Source organism: Podarcis vaucheri, assembly GCF_965113315.1.
Source record: "Podarcis vaucheri genome assembly, chromosome: 1".
Lineage (NCBI taxonomy): Eukaryota > Metazoa > Chordata > Lepidosauria > Squamata > Lacertidae > Podarcis > Podarcis vaucheri.
Window position 1 is genome coordinate 59763840 of NC_138759.1, and position 17983 is coordinate 59781822.

Genomic DNA, 17983 nt, shown 5'->3' on the forward strand with positions numbered 1-17983 from the left:
GGGGAGTGAAAGGCGGGATATCAAATCCAAACTCTTCTTCTTCTTCTTCTTCTTTTTGGATTCCAACTACAAACAGTACTGTTGAGTTAATATTAAATTTTGGGCATTTAGACATTTTTTTCCTTTATTTTTGCTTTCAGACCATGAAACAGGATGCTGCTATAGAATTAATGCAACAGGATCTTGAACAGACAAATGAAGAACTTGATAGATTAAACACAAGTCATTTAGAAGAGAGGTCTCAACTAATTCAAGACCTCCAGAGGCGTGAAAGAGAATTTGACAACCTCAGAGAGGTTTTAGCTGAGAAAGACAAAGAAATTTCTGCTATTACTTCAAATATAAACGCATATTCTGAGCAGATTAATATTCTGAAATGCCAGATCAAGTGCAAAGAGGATGAAATGCGAGACATGGAAGAAGCGCTGTCCAAGGCTGAAAGGGAAACCCAGTTGCTGAAAGATGTACAAACCGAAGATGTGAACAGTGCAGGCAGAAAGCTTTCAGAACTTTCTGAGCAGTTAAGTGCAATAAAATCAGAACTGACAGAGGTGAAAATTGAAAACGCTAGTAAAACAAAAGAGAATGAAGAATTTGTTAGGCAAATCAAAGAGACTAGCCAAACAGTTAAAGATCTTCATTCTGCAATCAAGACTCGTGATGTTACTTACAACAACAAACTCATGGAGTGTGAGTCACAAATTAAATTGCTTAAAGAACAAATAAGTAAATCAGCTAAAAAATTGCAAGAAACAGAAATAAAATGTAAGGAGGAAACAGACCATCTTAAATCCCAGGTCGATGAACATATTTCTGCAAAGGAGAAATTGAACAAATTACTAAAAGAAAAAGAAAACAAAGAACAAAGTTTTGTGAATGAGCTGAAATCAGTGAAAGATTCACACAACCAGCTCACTTTAGAAAATGCTAAAAAAGATGAAGATTTAGCTAATTTATCCAGACAACTTGCTGAACATACTGAGCATCTAGAAATTGTCAAAAAGTCACTGCAAGAAAAAGCAGAGATTGTGATATCCCTAAAAGACAAGCTTAAAGTTGTGGAGCAGCAAAATGAAAAGGAAAAGCTTAAGTTAGTTAGAGAACTGAATAGCAAGGAAATGCAGTGGAGAGAAGTTAATAATGAGCTGCATGAAAAACATGAAATAATTAATAAGATGGAAACCGAAAGACAAGCTGCCATCGTGACTAACAAGCAGTTACAAGCAGCTCTTGAGCAGAAAGAAAAAGGTTTTGCAGATCAGCTTAAAGCCAGTGAAAAGCTTAGAAATGAGATACATACTATGGAAAAAGAAAAGCAACAGCTGATTAGTGAGAATGAAAGTTTGTCAAAATTACTGGATGTGAAAGAGTGTGAACTGTTAACGCGTGCTCAATCCATGGCTGAGTTGGAGAGTAAGTTGTGTGCCAATGCCACAGAACACCAGAAAATGCTTTCAGAAGTCAGTCACGATAAAGAGACCTTAAGAAGGAAAGTTGAAGAACTCTCAGGCCTTGTAAAGCAAAAAGAAAATTCACTTGCAGAGCAGTTACTGGAGAAAGAGAAACAGTGTGGCATTTTAGCTGACGAGCTCTCCAGAAGCAGAGAGATAACAAAGGAATTGGAGAAAGAAAGACAGTCTTATATCACTCAGTTAAAGGATGAGCAGCAAAACAAAACATTGCTTCAGACAGAGTATGATAAAATGGTCCAACAGCTTAATCGGGAGGAGGAAAAAACCTCATCATTACAGAAACAGGTTAAAGACCTAGAAAAGGAGCTTAAAATAAAAAGCAGATCTATTGAAGAAAAAACTGAGCATGGTGATACATTACTTAAGCAAGTAAAAGAAAAGCAAGCTATCATGACTGTGTTAGAAAAAGAAGTAGAAAAGCTTAAATGTGATAACATAAAGCTATCTCAACAGCTTGAAGACAAAGACAGTACTTTATTATTTAAAGGGGTGGAGTTTGAGGATCTTTGCAGGCAGATTTCACAAAAAACAGAAGAGTGTACCAAATTAAATGATCAGCTAGCACTATTAGTCAAAGAAATGGATGTTTTGAAACATGAGAAGGATAGTGCTTTGGCTGTTTGCAATGCTAAGTCAAATGAATGTGATGCTTTTCAGCATCAGTTAACACAGCATCAGTCTGAAATTGTGTCCACAAAACATGAAGCTCATATGCTGAAATTAGAAAATGAAAAATTGAAAGCAGATATAGAAATAGCCAGTGCTACATTAATGAAAAATTGTGAAGGACTAGTGCCCTTAAGTGCACAATTGTCTCAGCAGACTAATAATATTTTAGTTTTTATGGACCAAATTGATGCCTTAGTTAGCGAAATGAAAACATTAAAAAGCAGTATTTGTGATAAAGAGGCTCTTCTTTCCCAGAGGGAAGTTTTGATTCAGGAAATGAAAGAAAACAAAGATGTAGATGAAAAGCATAATTTGCAAATTATTTCAGATTTGCAAAGCCAAGTACAGGTTCTAGATAGTGAAGTTAGTCAACTTACTCAGGAAGTGCAAGAGAAAGAGAATAAATTTAAGAAGCAAGATCAAGAGTTAAAATTATTTAAAAGTAAATCTGATGAGTCTAATTCTCTTAGAGTTCAACTGTCTGAGAATATGGAAATAATTTCTGATCTCCAGAGTCAACTTAAAAATATGATAGAAAACAATGAAGTGTTAAACAAGTCAATTACAGAGAAAAATAACTTTTTAAAACAAAAGGAGAAGGAATGTGTTGATTTACAAACATGTATTTCTGAGACTTCCTCTGTGCAGCATAAACTTGTACAGTGTTTGACCTCTGAAGCAGAAATATTAAAAGCAGTCATTGTGGAGAAGGAGTTAGCAGTGAATAACATTTCACTGATTAACAGTGAACTGAAGGCTGAACTTGAAGATAAAAAGAATGAATGTGAGACTTTGAAGACGCAAGCTACTGATGCAGAAGAATCAAATCTTTGTTTGAAAAAGGAAATAAGTGATCAGAATAAATTAATAAACGACATTAGCCAGGTGCTAGCAGAAAAAGAGGCTTCTGTTTTGGATCCTACTAATCTTGTGAAAACCCTAAGAGAGGAACTAAAAATAAATGAAGAAAAGTCACAGTTAATTTCTCAACTTCATAGTCAAAGAAATGAACTGAAGCAAGAAATTCAGAAGTTAAAAGAACTAGCCCAGGAAAAAGAAAACATTTTCTTAACTTTGCAGGGCAAATTTGATGCTCTGTATGAACAAAAAAATGAACTCAGTGCTTCCCTGAGTAAAAAAGAAGAGATTATCACTGGGTTTCTTAAAGATATCGGTGTTCGACTATCAGAAAGCAATGTTCAGGCTCTTACCAATGATACTGAGCTACTTAGAGAAGAGCTAGATAAAAGTGCTGCTACACTAAAAAAGCTTTTGCAAGAGAAGGATGGAAGCATTGCCAGTAGCCAGATTAAAATTGACTCTTTGATAGTAGAAATTGAATCTGCAAAATCAGAGCATCATAAAGCATTAGAACAAGTTGAGCTGTGGAAGCAAAATATTCAAGAGAGAGAGAGAGCTCTACAGGTTGTACAGGAAAAATGCACTGAACAGGCTAATCATATTGAATATTTAAATTCTGAGGTCATAGAAAAATTGCAACAACAAATAGATTCTTTAATAAATGATAAAGCTCTTTTACAAGAGAACTTTGATAAACTGAATCTGGAAAACAAAGACTTGGTTAAGTACCAGAAGCAATTAGAGGAAAAATCTAAAGAGCTAAAAGAACTTCATGAAAAATTAGAAGCCAGTGAGAACAGATGGGTAGCAGAACTTGCTAGGGCAACTCAGCAAAATGACGTTAATCTTGAGCAACTGAGTAATTTAGAAAGGAAACTGAAATCAAAAGAGGATCAAATTCAATCTTTGCATCAAGAACAGGACATTATTCAAACAGAGTTGGCCAAACATCTGTCTGCATTGTCAAGTAGTAGGTACTTCCTCAAAGACAGTGACAGTGACTCTGGTCAGCAAGTAGCTAAGACTGTATTGGAAAAATTCTCTGCTGTGATAGATACTATTATCAGCAAAGAAGCTGAAGCAATGGCACTGCAGCAGACTATTTTAGAGAGAGAGGAAGAAGTACATCACCTGAATAATCAGCTAGAAAGCATGTTGTCCTTGAAGAAAGAGAAAGAGTTGATGCAGAATGACTTTAAAAAGGCCAAAGCTGCTGACCAATCTGAGATTGAACATCTGTTAAACGAACTGAATACTGCTAAGGATGCATTACGTAGGCAGCAATCTGTCTGTGAAGAAAAGGACATAGCATTATCAAACATGAGGAAGGAGGTGGTTTTCCTCCAGGAGAAGACAGATAAATTAGAAAAAGAGCTTGAAAGTAGTTGCAAGACACTGAACACCGAATGTCAAAAAGCAGCAAAACTTTTAGAAGAAATAGAGCATAAAAACCAGATGATAGAAAACTTTAGTTCCCAAACTAACCAACAGAAGGATTTAATTACTTCTCTAAGCCAGCAGTTAAAAGAAAAGGATTGCTCAGTTTCTCAAGTCATGGAATCCATGTCTAATGAAATGGTAAAATTCTCTGAGGAAAAAAATGTGCTTGCTATCGAATTGCAACAACTAGAAGCCATAAGGAAGAGCATGACAGAAGAGATAAGTACATTATCACAGCAGGTAGAAGAATATAAGAAAGAACTTGAACTCAATCAAGTTGTGTTGACCAACAAAGAAGCTACCATAAAAGACTTGGTGTGTGAGAAGGCGCAGCTAAATATTACTTTGGAAAAAATAAATCAAGAAAAAGAGAATCTGAAAAAGAAACTTCAAGCAGCTTTGCTAATAAGGAAGGACTTAATTCAGAAAAATGAGAAGCTTGATAAAAAGACAGAATGTTTTCTGGAGCAAATTGATGACTTAGTAAAGCAGGTTGAAAATGCTGAGGCTCACAACAAAGATCTCGAATCCCAACTTGAAGGACTGAAGACACAATTGTTAGAAAAAGATGTGAAGATAAATGACATGAGTGAAACCTTATCAGCCAAGGCAGAACACTTGGAGCAGCTGGAGAAAGCTGTTACAGAATTCAAAGCTACTATAGCTGAACAAAAAAGTATGTCTGATAAGAACTTGATCTATCTTCAAGAGAAGGATTGTCTGCTTGCACAAATGGAGTCTGTGCTGAATGAGAGAGATCAAATGCATAGAGAGGAACGTTCACAACTTTTCTTAACCATAGAAAATCTCAAAGGTGAAATAGCAAAGAGAGATGAAACATTCAAGGAAACAAATGGGTCGGAAGCTACCCTAAATACTGAAAGTTCCTGTAGTAACGAAACACACCAACCTAATGAAATGAATCCAGTCACTGAGCTGCAGAAAGACAAGGAAATCCTGCAAAAGAAACTTAAGGCACTGCTTGTGGTCCGCAAAGAAAACACTAAACAAATTCAGAAGCAAAAAGAAGAGCATGCTAAGCTACGAGGAGATTTTAATGAACTAACAAAAGACTTTGAGCTCATTAAAAAAGAAAAGCAAGCACTCCAGGAGATTCATCAGAGAAAGTGTGAAGAATTTGACTCCAATTTATTGCTTTTATACTCTCTGCAGAAAAGGTTGGACACCGATACATCTCTTAGGCACAGTGAAAATGCTCAGCAGAAAACAGTGTCTGGGGAGCTAAATGTGAAGGCTGACGTCAGGGGTGAAAAATCAGGAAAGACGGTAAGTATGATGACAATGGAAGAGTCTGAGATGGCGAAACTTCGTGATAACTATGCTAGACTTATGGAAGAAAAAGAAAAGTTTAAGGAAGAGTTAAAAGAGAAGTCACTTGAACTTGGTAGCGTACAGCAAGAAGCAGTAAAACTGAAGATTTCTGTTGAGCAACAGGAACAACACTATAAACAAGAGAGAGACAATATGTTGATTGAACAAGGTCTGCTTAAGCAACAACTAGAATCATATAAAAATGAATTGCAAGCTGTTAAAACTGTGAATAATGAAAAGAGTCAACTCCACAAAAAACATGAAGATCACCTAACAAGTCTGAAAGAAACTGAAAGACATCCCAGTGAAGAAAACAAGCAACTATTGATGGAATTCAATATGCTGCGTGAGAAGGTTTTGCCAGTTTCTAGTGCATACAAAAATGTGGCAGGTGTAAGAGAGGACGCAAAAACTGTGTGGCCGCATTCTGATAATGTGCTGGAGAACAGTGTTCAAGGCCCAGACTTCTGTAGTTCATTGGAAGATGTCACTTGCACAGAAAGAGAATCGCTAGATGTCACTAATACAGGAATAAAAACATTAACTGAAAGAATAGGTGATCAAGATCCTCTACCAACAGATCGGGAATGGATAGAAGAAAATGTAAATGGCAGAAGCTATCAACCTCAACTGCAGAAGTATGATGCTGAAGAGAAAAACAGGGAACGTCTCCAAAGAAAGCTCCAAGCTGCTTTAATATCACGTAAAGAAGCATTGAAGGAAAACAAAACTCTTAAAGATCAAATGGAGTTACTGGTTTTGGAAAACAAAGAGTTGATTGATAAGTTTCACACCCTTGGACAGCTGAGGTCTGAGTTGGGTAGAGAAAAACAAAACCTGAGTACTGCACTGTATAAAGAGGAGACACTTGTGGCAGAAAATGCTAGATTGTTAATTGAAAATGAAAACCTAACTGCTGCGTGTGAGAGTCTGAAGTCTACCATGCAGACCATAGGGCAAGAGAAGGAAGCTTTTTCTTTTCAATTGAATTCCTTAAAAGATTCTCAGACAGTTGAATTAACAGGCTGGAAAGCTAAACACAGTGAATTAAAGCAAGAGTATGAGTCTCTGCTTCAGGCCTATGAGAATATTAGTAGTAAAATAGCAGAAATGAGGCACATTATTGATGTCACTAGAAAAGAAAAGCAGGAAGCTCTTCACAGAGTAAAAGAGAGAGAATCTGATACACATAAACTTAAGGAGCTGCTTCAAAAAGCAGCTGATGAAAATGTACAAGTAAAGGAACAACTGAAACAGCTGACTGAATCTAAACAGAAGGAAATAAGTGAACTAAAGATTGCAGCTGAAAAGCAAGCATCTGAGCACAAGTTGTGCTTGGAAGATTATCAAAGAAAAATTGATGAATCTGTTGTTCAGAGCAAGCAGCTAATGGAGGAAAATAAGCAATTAAAGGAAGTTTCTGAAATTTTAAAGCAAGCCTTGGAGAAAACAGAGAAGGAAAATGAGGAGCTTTCTAAGGATTTTAGTCTAACAAAATCTGCTCTCGGGGACCTCCAAACACGGTTGGAATTGAACAAGTGTGATGTTCAATCCAAGATAAGTGATTCCCTCTGTGAAAGAGAGTCATTATTAAAACACATTCATTTGTTAAATGAGGGGATTTCAGAAAAAGAGAAAAGCATGTTGATCTTAAAGCAAGAGAATGAAACTTTGTTAGAAAGGTTGAAAGATGCTGAAAAATCTCTGCATCAGAAGGAAAGCTCTTTATTAAAGTTGGAAAATGATTGTAAAAATCTTAATCAGGAAATAGTCAGTCTTGGTGAAAGAATTAAAATATTAGAGGATGATAAATGTCTCTTACAAGAAGAATTAGAAAATGTTCAAGAAATATCTTATAAAGTAAAAAATGAGAGAGAATTTTTGGAGACCGAGTTGCTCAACCACATCAAAAAATTGGATCAAACAGTAGACAGACTGAAAGCCACACAGATACAAAACAGCCTCCTTGTAGAGCAGTTGGAAAGTTTGAAAGCAGAGAAATGCAACACAATAAGAGAAAAAGAAGAACAGCAGCATCTTGTCAGAGTATTTGAAGAAAAACTGAAAACTGCTCAGAGAGACAATCATGAGACAAAAAACAAAACTAAAGAGTTGCAAGAACTTTTGAGGGGAAAACAACAGGAGATCAACCAGTTGCAAAAGGATTCTATTAAATACCAGGAGATGATATTGGACTTGGAAAAATCTGTGAAATTGTCACATTCAGAAAGTGAAAAAATTGAGAAAGATTTAAACAGTGCAGAAGGAAAGCTTGCAAAATCAAATGAAGAGCTGCAGAAGCTAACTGAAAAACTCTCTTTACAGAATATCTCACTGTATGAGTCAAAGGCTGCAATAGAGCGACTTGCAAATGACAACCTACGTAGTAAAAATGAACTTAAAAAGAAAGAAAACAGAATATCAAATCGAAAGAGAGAATATGAGAGCCAATTGGAGTTCAGCCTTCCGCAGGTAAAAGCAGCTTGCCTCGTTTCCTCATAAGGGGATCAGGGAGCTTTTGCTGGCAGTGACACTGGAAGTATTAAGAGAAGCATGGGCAGCAAAGTGTGGATCATTAGCATGCAGGGAGCCAACTTCATTGGCAGAGAAGGTATCCTTTGTCTTGTCCTGCCAGAGTTGTGATGAGAGGAGCTGGACCTCCTGTGTGATGAGTAGATTTACTTTGTGGGATGCTGGAGTCAGTAGAATGGGCTATGTCCTTATCCCGTGAGGAACAAAGAATTGTGTGAAGCAGGCTGGACTCCTGAGTTTTTTCCTCCTGCCTGACGCAGCAGTCATTCCTCCTGGCTCTCCTTTTTCGTCAGATAAGTCTATCTTGTTTCATCTCAGCTTCACCTCCTTGTCTTTTTCTCTAGATTTCTGTCTTTAACAAACAAACTAACTTCTCCTCAAACCTCTCATTTAAAGTCTTTTGGTGACTATCACCACAGCTAGACGAGTGTCATAACTTTCTGCTCTTTCGACAGCTTGACATGTTTTTTTTCATAAAGACAAGGTGGTTTTACTCTCTAGATTTCAACCAACAAGAACTGGTTTTACCAATCTTTTGTTCTAACGCTAAATATCCCAGGGAAAAAGCATGACTTTCCTTGCAGAGTTCTGAAAGTATACATTCATTGGACAAAGGTTTTCCAGAAGATGGACTCTGTATTTTATCCTTTCACCCATCATCCTTTGGGGTTAGGGTCAGCAGTGCTACTTTGGTGAGGTGGATTAGTGCCTGTATTTTCCTTGCTTATGAGTCCCTCAAATTGCCCCAGCCAACTCAGGTGCTTCTGCACTCAACAAGGTCAGCTGGGTTCTTCAGATCTGAGACCCACCCATTTTCTGTTCATCTACTGTGGTATGTCCCATCCTATTGCCTCCAGCATCCCACAAAGTAAATAGAACAATTGGTCTTACTTGAAGTGTGGATTTGCTAGTAGGGATGCTGGAGCCAAGGGAGATTTCCGATGCACTTTACTGAAGATATAGTCTATTGATAATAATTTCCTTGCCTTTCAGATACCTAGTACATTTCTTCCTTTAGATTTTTGAGCCATGGAGAGAAGAAGTAGGCAGACCTTTTATTTCAGTGACTCCATCAGTGTTTGCCTCTTGGCAAATCCGGAAAACTGAGGAGTCCAGCCTGCTTCACACAATTCTTTGCTCCTGCCTAGCATCACATGACGAGGACATAGGCCATCCCATTGGCTCCAGCATCCCTACTCGCAAATCTACACTTCAGGCAAGACCAATTGTTTTATATATTTGTGCCCCAGAAGTTTTCTAAGGCTTAGATATGTTGATCCGAGATCTGTGAGTAGGTTGGAGTCCCCTCCCTTCTTTGCATTTAATTAGAAATAAATGCAAGAAGAAACATGTTTTGTCCTGGCTAAGAAAAAAGCCTAATTTTCCAGCCACAATTTGAAAGAAAAATTGTTTTAAAAACAATGGAAATATAGAAGTTCCACGTAACATTACCAACTTCTGTATCATTTTTAATTATTTTGTCCAGGGGATTGGAAATGGTTGCTCTTAATTAATCTGATCAATAGTTGCTTGTTTTCTTCACTGACATGTTTTAACATCTCTTTCATATTGAATAATTATATATTTGATTTCTCTAGGTTGCTTATGAATTCCTCTCTCTCGTCTTGTATCTTCCAACACAATTTTAAAATGCTTTGCTTCTTTTTGACTTTTGGCAAACTTTATTGTTAATTGTGAAAATTCTTTTATTGTTTCCTTTCCATGATCAAACTTGCCTGGGGAGTTGTCCTACCACAAAACCCAATTTAATCAATTTCTGAGGACTATATATTGTAGGACTGCTTTTTGCTTTTTTTTCCTGAAGAGATGTATCAGTGTCCAACCTTTTCTGCAGAGAATATAAAAGCAATAAATTGGAGTCAAATTCTTCACACTTTCTCTGATGAATCTCCTGGAGTGCTTTCTATTTTAATGAGCTTCTCTTTTAAAGCCAAGGATGAAAGACAGCAGCACTCTCATTCCAGCCTTTCTTTTGGGTTCTTGAGGAGGGGAAAAAGCAACCATGACAGCATAATATTGTCTATACAGTCATACCTTGGATCTCAAATGCCTTGGGTCCCAAACAAATTGGCTCCTGAACAACTGAAACCCGGAAGTGAGTGTTCCGGTTTTTAAACGATTTTTGGAAGTCGAACGTCCGGCGCGGCTTCCGTGGCTTCCTATTGGCTGCAGGAGCTTCCTGCAGCCAATCAGAAGCCACACTTTGGTTTCCGAAAGTTTTGGAAGTCGAATGAACGTCCAGAATGGATTCTGTTCGACTTCCAAGGTACGGCTATATTGGCAAATGGTAGGTCAGGGGCAGACACCAAGTTGTGTGTTGTTTTAGGACAGTAGTTCTCAAACTTTTTTTATCTGGGCCACACTTTCAGATTAAAATTTGCTTGTGCCACTCCAATTTTTTTTTTTATTCATAAGAAATATATTGGAGAACCAAAAGAAACAGCTAGCAGTGCTTGATTTATAACATAAAACACAGCTGCTTCTTCTTCTTCTTCTTCTTCTTCTTCTTCTTCTTCTTCTTCTTCCTCCTCCTCCTCCTCCTCCTCCTCCTCCTCTTTGAATGTATTGACCACACTATACCCGGAGGTCTCAGGGCAGTTCACAGAATAAAATGTGATCATAGGATACCCAAAAAGTATAAAGCAATGCAACTACATAAAAACATGAATCAACCCCAAAATAGAATTATAAACAAGCCCCTTACATAAGTACCTTAAGTATGTGTACAAACTCAATGAGAGGTGTGAGCTTGGTTTTGCCCAGTAATCTCATTTATATTAGGTCTAATTTGAGACAAATGCCATATCTAACCAAATTCTGCATTTTTTTAAAAATGATATTATACTAAACTATACTATCCTACATTGAAATGTTTAAATGTTTCTTTGATTGCCCTTGAATCTTCCTACCACACTTATCATTCTTTCCTGCACCACACCCTTTGAGAAACATTGTTTTACGAGATTGATCTGTTCTCAAGTCTTCTCAGGGTACGAGAACACTCATGAGGTTTCCCTAGTGCTGCTAACCACATTTTCTTCACACTGGTATACTGTCTTAGGTTTTGTTAACAGCTCTGCTTTCCACGGTCCAGGCTGACAGAGGTTTCCACCTTTAAGAAGGACATTCAGGTCTGCTGTGACAGAGATTTCCACTCTTAAGAAAGAGATTCAGGTCTGATTAAACCAGGAACCAGTTTCTTATCCAAAGTTTGCTTTCACTCCACTCCATAGTTCTTCAGAGCTATCACTTCTGTCATGCACCCAGTTTCTCCCCTGCGTTCCAGAAGTCTTCCTAACAATTGTGGGCATGCATGCTTCTTACTTTAATTATTCATTTTGGAATTAATATAAACAGCTACATGGAAGTGTTTGCATACAGTACTATGTTGTGAAATAAGTTAATGTTACCAGACAAACAATATTTTGATTTTATGAAGTTTCAACATAAGCAGCATAGCCATATTGCTCTGTTTAGGGTGAGACTCAAGCAAAATTTCCTCCAGGAGCTCCTCAAGAAAGAGCTGAAGTCATTGAAATGGACAGCATGGACTTCATTGAAATCAACGGAAGGTCAGAATTATTTCTACTCATTTGTAAAGTACGCTTTATTAACTGGTCTTAAACCTAGAGCTCATTTCTCTTGATAAGATGTAAGATTATGATATCATAAATTTTAACCACCTAAGATGAATAATTACTGTACAATAATCCAATAGGAACAAACTACTACATAAAGCAAACTAGTTTTGCTTTGCATTATTTTTTTCCTCCTTTGGAATTTGGGTTTGTTCTAGGCTTGCACAGAGGCAAGAACCAACTTTATTGGAATTAATGGGGACTCTCTCAGAAGAGAGGAATAGACGGGAAGCTGCGGAAGAGGCCCTCGGGCTCTTGGAAGAACAAATTAAAAGGTAGCAACACGTGTGAAAGGTATTTGGGGCTGATCTCGAACTGTGCTGATATTGGTAGGCCAGAAACAGTCAACCTGTAACGTGCCCATGCATGCGATCTTTGATCACTCCCAGTGCAGCCCACTAAACTCTCAGGGGACCTGGCCCCCCTTTATTCAGTGTACAGACGGTCAACTGTCAGACTGGTTCATGGGAAAGATTGCTGGCTGCATCAGGAAGGCTGGGGGCAGGGTGAAGCTAAAACCTTCCTCCCCCACAGTGATCCCCATCCCCATTTATAAATATTACTGTCCTTGTGCTGTTTTAACCTCCCCACAACACTCCAGATGCAGCCCAGTGTGCTGGGACAGCAGTCTTTTTCATGAACCCGGCTGATGGTTCATCAGTAGGGTTTCCTTTGCCCACTGCAGCCAATGTCATGGCCCCACACTGCAGACCTGACCACCCAGCTAATCAGATGGGTCAATAGCAGATAGTGAAGGACTGTATCTGAGAGAAAGGCAAGTAGGAACTGAGCTGGGAAGAGGGGAGAATGGATGCAAGAACAGCTGTCTGAGAGCATGTTAGTATGAATGAATGTGTCCGTGTGTTAAACTCACATGCTGGGGAGGCCTGGCCAGATAGGCGGGGTATAAGTAAAAAATTATTATTATTTATTAGAGAGATGTATATTTTGTGTGTGTGTGTGTGTACACGTGATAAGTATATGTGTGCTTTTAATGTTCCTGCCCACCACCAGTGCTTGCCAAGCCCAACAGCATCCCTAAACACTGATTGAAGTGGAGCAATTTATCAATAAGACTCAATAAGTGCTCCATATTTGACACATACATCTCATACAGCTATTGCTGTAGATTGAATGGCGTCTCCAGACCTAGGCAGAATAATCCCCCCTCTCCCCCCTGCTGTTCTTGAGGTTCTCATGGGTCCACTGAACCAATTCCATGGGGTGGGGGTGGGGAGAGTGGGGAAGCCCTGTTGTACAAGTGGAGGTCCTTGTGCAGGGCTTCCACTGAATCCTGCCCTATATATTACAGTATATCCCATCCATGTATATGTTTATGAACATGATGCGAGCAGCATGGGCTTCAAAGCCAGTTACTTGCTGTTTCCAGAATAAAGGTTACTACTCCGTTAATAAAGGAGTGTTAATAAAATTGTAATGAAATTACCTGTTCCATTTAACTACAGGATCTGACTCAGTTCAGATGAACCAGGTTCTTTAAAAGGGTTGCTATCCCAAGTTAAAATTCAAAGAATGATCAGCATAGATAAATAGTAGTTTAAAAGTGTCATGAATCTGATAAGCCTTTTGCATTTCTTTTTTAAGGCTTGAACTGATTGATTCCAGGTCAGCATCGGAACAATGTGCTTTTCAGGTAGAAGAAGAGGAAAGGCAGCCTTTCATCATCAACGCTAGTGAACTTACGGTAGTACGTAAGGTAAGTCTATAAATCTTAAAAGTAAATCTGATACATTATTTTCTTTAATGTGGATGACTAATACCAAATTGTAAGTCATTTATTTTCAAAAAGGTTTTCGCTGAAATACTGGTATTAACCTGGCATTTATTACACAAGATGTCAGTCATTATATATATCGGTCTCTACACCACTGCTCCACATTACAAAGTGGTTGCTGGAGAATCATCAAGTTTCATAATATGATGCTAAGTTGTTGTGTTGTAAATACTTCAGTATCTTATGGCATAGATGTGGATCACTTGCAATTGAAAGCAATAAAGACCCTACACAACTTACCTGTAACACACTTTTTTCTCATTTAATTCCACCTTTTGTGTTTATTTTTGTGGGTTTGATTGGGAAGCATGAATGCCCAATGCTAATAGGATCAAATGCTTCTTTTCTAAACAGGTAAAAAGAGGAGCCCTTTCTTTCAGGAGATGGATTCGGGGACAAAGACTTTGCCGCTCCCAATTGCTGACTTGCAGGGCAAAATCTCGCTATTTCTTTCTCAGTTACTTAGTGGCCCTGCATCTTTTTGTTTTCTTGCGTCTCACAGGAATCTTATAAATGGAAAAGCTCAGAATGACAACCTTTCCCCTTATCATCAGTATGTAAATATTAGCCAAACTACTCTTTTTTGTTTAACTCCACCATCCCAAAAGGCCACACCTCTGGGCCTATTCTGGGCCAGTCTGTCCAGCAAGGAAGGATTGTCTCTCTGAGCTTCCCAGAAACTAGCCCAGGACCATGGAGTGCTTTATTCATTTTGAAAAATTGAGACAAAGACAAAGTTGTTTTTATTTAATTATCCGCTGTTTGTTCATTTATTCATTTTGTATTGATAGATTGAAACAAAGCCAAAGTTGTTTTTATTTAATTATCCATTGTTTTTATTTAATTATCCAATATCCACAAATACAGTTGAAAATGTTCCTTGCATATTGAAATAAAGTGTTTATTCTGTTTGTGTCCTTGTATTATAGCATCATTCTAATATAGCATGTGGTCAATAATTTCTCAAGAGTCCAAGATCAGATAGATCTGTAATGATCACAATACACACACACAAAATTATTACCTAGAATGGTTTTGCACCAAAATTAGTCACTGGAATAAAGCCTTGTAAAACTGAAAGTGCTTCTAGTCACTCAGCAATCTCTTCCATGTTGAAATATGTAGCAATCACAGTGAAATTATGGTTGGAAGAGGAAGTAGTTCCAAGCACCATCTCTGAAATTACAGGAATCCATTATTTTCATGAAAAGATCACTTTAAAGGCATGCAATTCCAAAACAGTGGCAGTTGTTCAAAGATCAAACATGTTTATGCAATAATCACATCAGCAGTTGCTGACACTGATAAAGAGACATGCATGCACAAATAGCTTTCCTTCTCTGTGTCCTACGTGGCAAATTAACATCTGGAAAGCAAACTTGGTGGGAAAGGCAAGTGGGCCCATGGTTATGATTGAATCAGGAAGTGTCTAAAGAGACGTGACAGCTAAAGAGCTGATTGTTAAAACGTGTCACATAAAATGAAATTGTCTGCTGAGTCCCAAAGGAAACTACTAGCAATTGAACTAGCATCTGATTAAGTTGTCAGATATGAACATTCAGAAGAAGAAAACATGCCTACTGCGAAGTCCTCAACTGCAAGTGCTTTCTGTTTGCTATTAGAATAAAAAGACTTCAGAGGGGACTATTATGCTTCTGTGAGTAGTAGTTTCCATTTACTATTGAACTCATGCCAAATACTTAGCTGCTTTTAAAGTAAATTGAAGAGTTTAAGAAGTAGTTCAGGGATTTTGTGAAGTGATTATGTGGAGAAAATTGTGGATGCCCATGAAACCTCCGGATTGCAGTGCAAGTGTGATAGCAAGTGTGGTTTTTGAAACTTTTGCTTCTGAACAAGAGACTTACTAGTAAATTCTTTCCTTTGAGAGTGAAGTCTTATTTAGTGGATTCCAGTCCCTAGACACAAGGTGGCTGCCTCAGAGAAATTGGATTTAAGTTCTTGGATATGGACAGAGGTGGGGTACATAGGGTGTGCCAGACACCCACTCAGCTATAATAAATAGAAAAGCAGAGTGTAGCTGTCTGCTAAAAGCTAGACCTTCACTGAGAAGAGTAGATCCATATCCGAGAATGCTGGAAGGTCCACATGACCAGTCAGGAGATGCAGCTTCCACCTAACAGACTTCCTTGCGAGGAAGAATATATTGTGGAGGGGAAGCTTTTGGGAATTTCTCTGAAGCTGGGCTAAGAATGGCTGTTGCTTCAAACATGGGTAAATATGCATATAGGAGTCAATACACAGAAAGAGAAGCTAGCTACATCAGAAAGTTTCACCACCTCTTGTCATAACCATACCATCATTGAGCCCCACACAGGGCCTGTTGCAGCATGTAAATATTTTTCTGAATATATTGATGCTGAATATATTCCAATTTCTCTCCATTATGCTGAGGATCTGGCCTAGACGATCGACAAGAGCGGCATAGTAGACATTTTTTGAGATACCAGGAGTGCAGATACCACTTCTTCATTCTTAAAGTCCAATATGTTAAGTGTAGGTTCTCCAAAGACTGATCAAACACCAGGCCCTAGGATGGAAGATCTCTATGGTGCTACAAAAATGGACACAGTTCTTGCATGGTTGGAAACTTGTCAGACACTCCCTTACATCCTTCTTAGGTTATGCATCTTTCTGTACACCTGGATTAGGCTTTGTCTTCCAGGTCAAAGGTTTATAGGGCCAGGCAGAATATACTGCAATTGTACAAAACCTTCTACTGACTTAACCACTCTTCTGCAAAGTTATCACTTCTCCTTATGTGCACTGCTCTTATAAACAGTAACTGGTCCATTTCAGAAGGGTTACTGTAGAGCTGGGTGGATATGGATGTTTGTAACTAAACTAGGACTGTATTCTCTCTGAACACCAGGACACATGTATGTTCTTCAGAAGCTCTTGGAAGCAGAGAGAATTACCCTTGGATCCAGCCATTCTGGTGGCTCCTCTCCCAATGCTGTATGGATCAAGGGTTTGAATACACCAGCCCTTTAAGATGGCAGCTGAGATCATCATTTTATTAGTATGCCACCTTTCCACACTTAAAACAGTGTTCAAGGCGGCTTACAATATGAAAAGATTTACCTAATTACAAACCTAATAGCAAAATAGTCATAAAAATAAATAAAACACATCAAAAACTACATAACCAAACTGAACAATTTCCACATAAAAATAAAGATACAAAAATAAGTATCAGTAACGGCAGCAAAAACTCCCAACGAAACATTCACCAGTCTTCCTGGGCATGACTATTGCAGTTCTCAGTAACAATGTTGTCATCTTTGAAGAGGGAATTCCTGACCTAATCATCCTATGGAAACCACCAAAAGAGATTCTGAAGTACTGATTATATATGGGGGAGGTGTGTTCTTCTAATTAACATTACTATTTTATATGACAAGGAGCAGGGAGATGAATTGGTTTTGAATTCTTGTTTGTTGTTTAATGAGTAATTTTTTTTATTTTGTGTTTTTAATTTATTTATTTTATCCTACACCACAATTGACATTTCTTATGAAAAAACTATGTATACCTTGTCTAAAAATAAATAGTCCTGGCTTGATGGGAGGAGGAAATATAGCAAATAAAGAGGAAAGGCCCCCCACACTTAGAAAGGAGCATGTATTCAACACATGCTGTGTTGATGGGGACTTCCCCACCACAGACTAGGGCTTAGATCTATAGATCCAATTGTATGAGTAGAAGCACTTCCATTCTCATATAGAAAATCTCCAATTACACACATACCCCCAGTGTAAGTCTCTCACATCACCTGCATTATTTACTACCCTGACAGCCCCTTAGGCCTTTGGAGTAGTTTTTTCTGGATGTGAGGGGCCACCACTTGCAATACCCCTATACGTGAGTCAAATGTTCTTCTGGCACAAGCATAAGTCACCTTTAAGAAGTTTTTAACGTGTGTGTCAGATCTCTCTGAGCACAGGAAATTCAAAAGATGCTATTGAAAAGTAGGTACTGATGCCAAGCATTTGTGAACAATTCTGGATTTGAAAGTAGCCTGATGGGTACAACTCTGTTGCCCCAAGTTAACCCAATGCCTGTAGAGACGGACACACAATACATTTCCCAGTGTTTGAGATATCAGATACTAAAATGTGCTGTAGGCAACACAGATCAAAAGTGCATGACACAGAACTGAAGTAACTGCAATTATCACTTTGTAAGTGACTAGTTGCTGAGTC

The 17983-nt window shown here is 38.1% G+C and overlaps 1 protein-coding gene across 2 annotated transcripts in view; it reads left to right on the forward strand.

The window, feature by feature from the left end:
* LOC309532588 (uncharacterized protein) overlaps positions 1 to 14671 on the forward strand; it is a 44046-nt gene extending 29375 nt beyond the window's left edge. For both annotated transcript variants that reach the window (XM_082223039.1, XM_082223038.1), the window contains exons 21-25: positions 141 to 8246; positions 11805 to 11899; positions 12124 to 12240; positions 13571 to 13682; positions 14115 to 14671. In XM_082223039.1, coding sequence (XP_082079165.1) covers positions 141 to 8246; positions 11805 to 11899; positions 12124 to 12240; positions 13571 to 13682; positions 14115 to 14273 — 8589 coding nt within the window. In that variant the 3' untranslated portion in view covers positions 14274 to 14671. The remainder of the gene's footprint in view (positions 1 to 140; positions 8247 to 11804; positions 11900 to 12123; positions 12241 to 13570; positions 13683 to 14114) is intronic.
* Positions 14672 to 17983: the final 3312 nt, after the last annotated feature.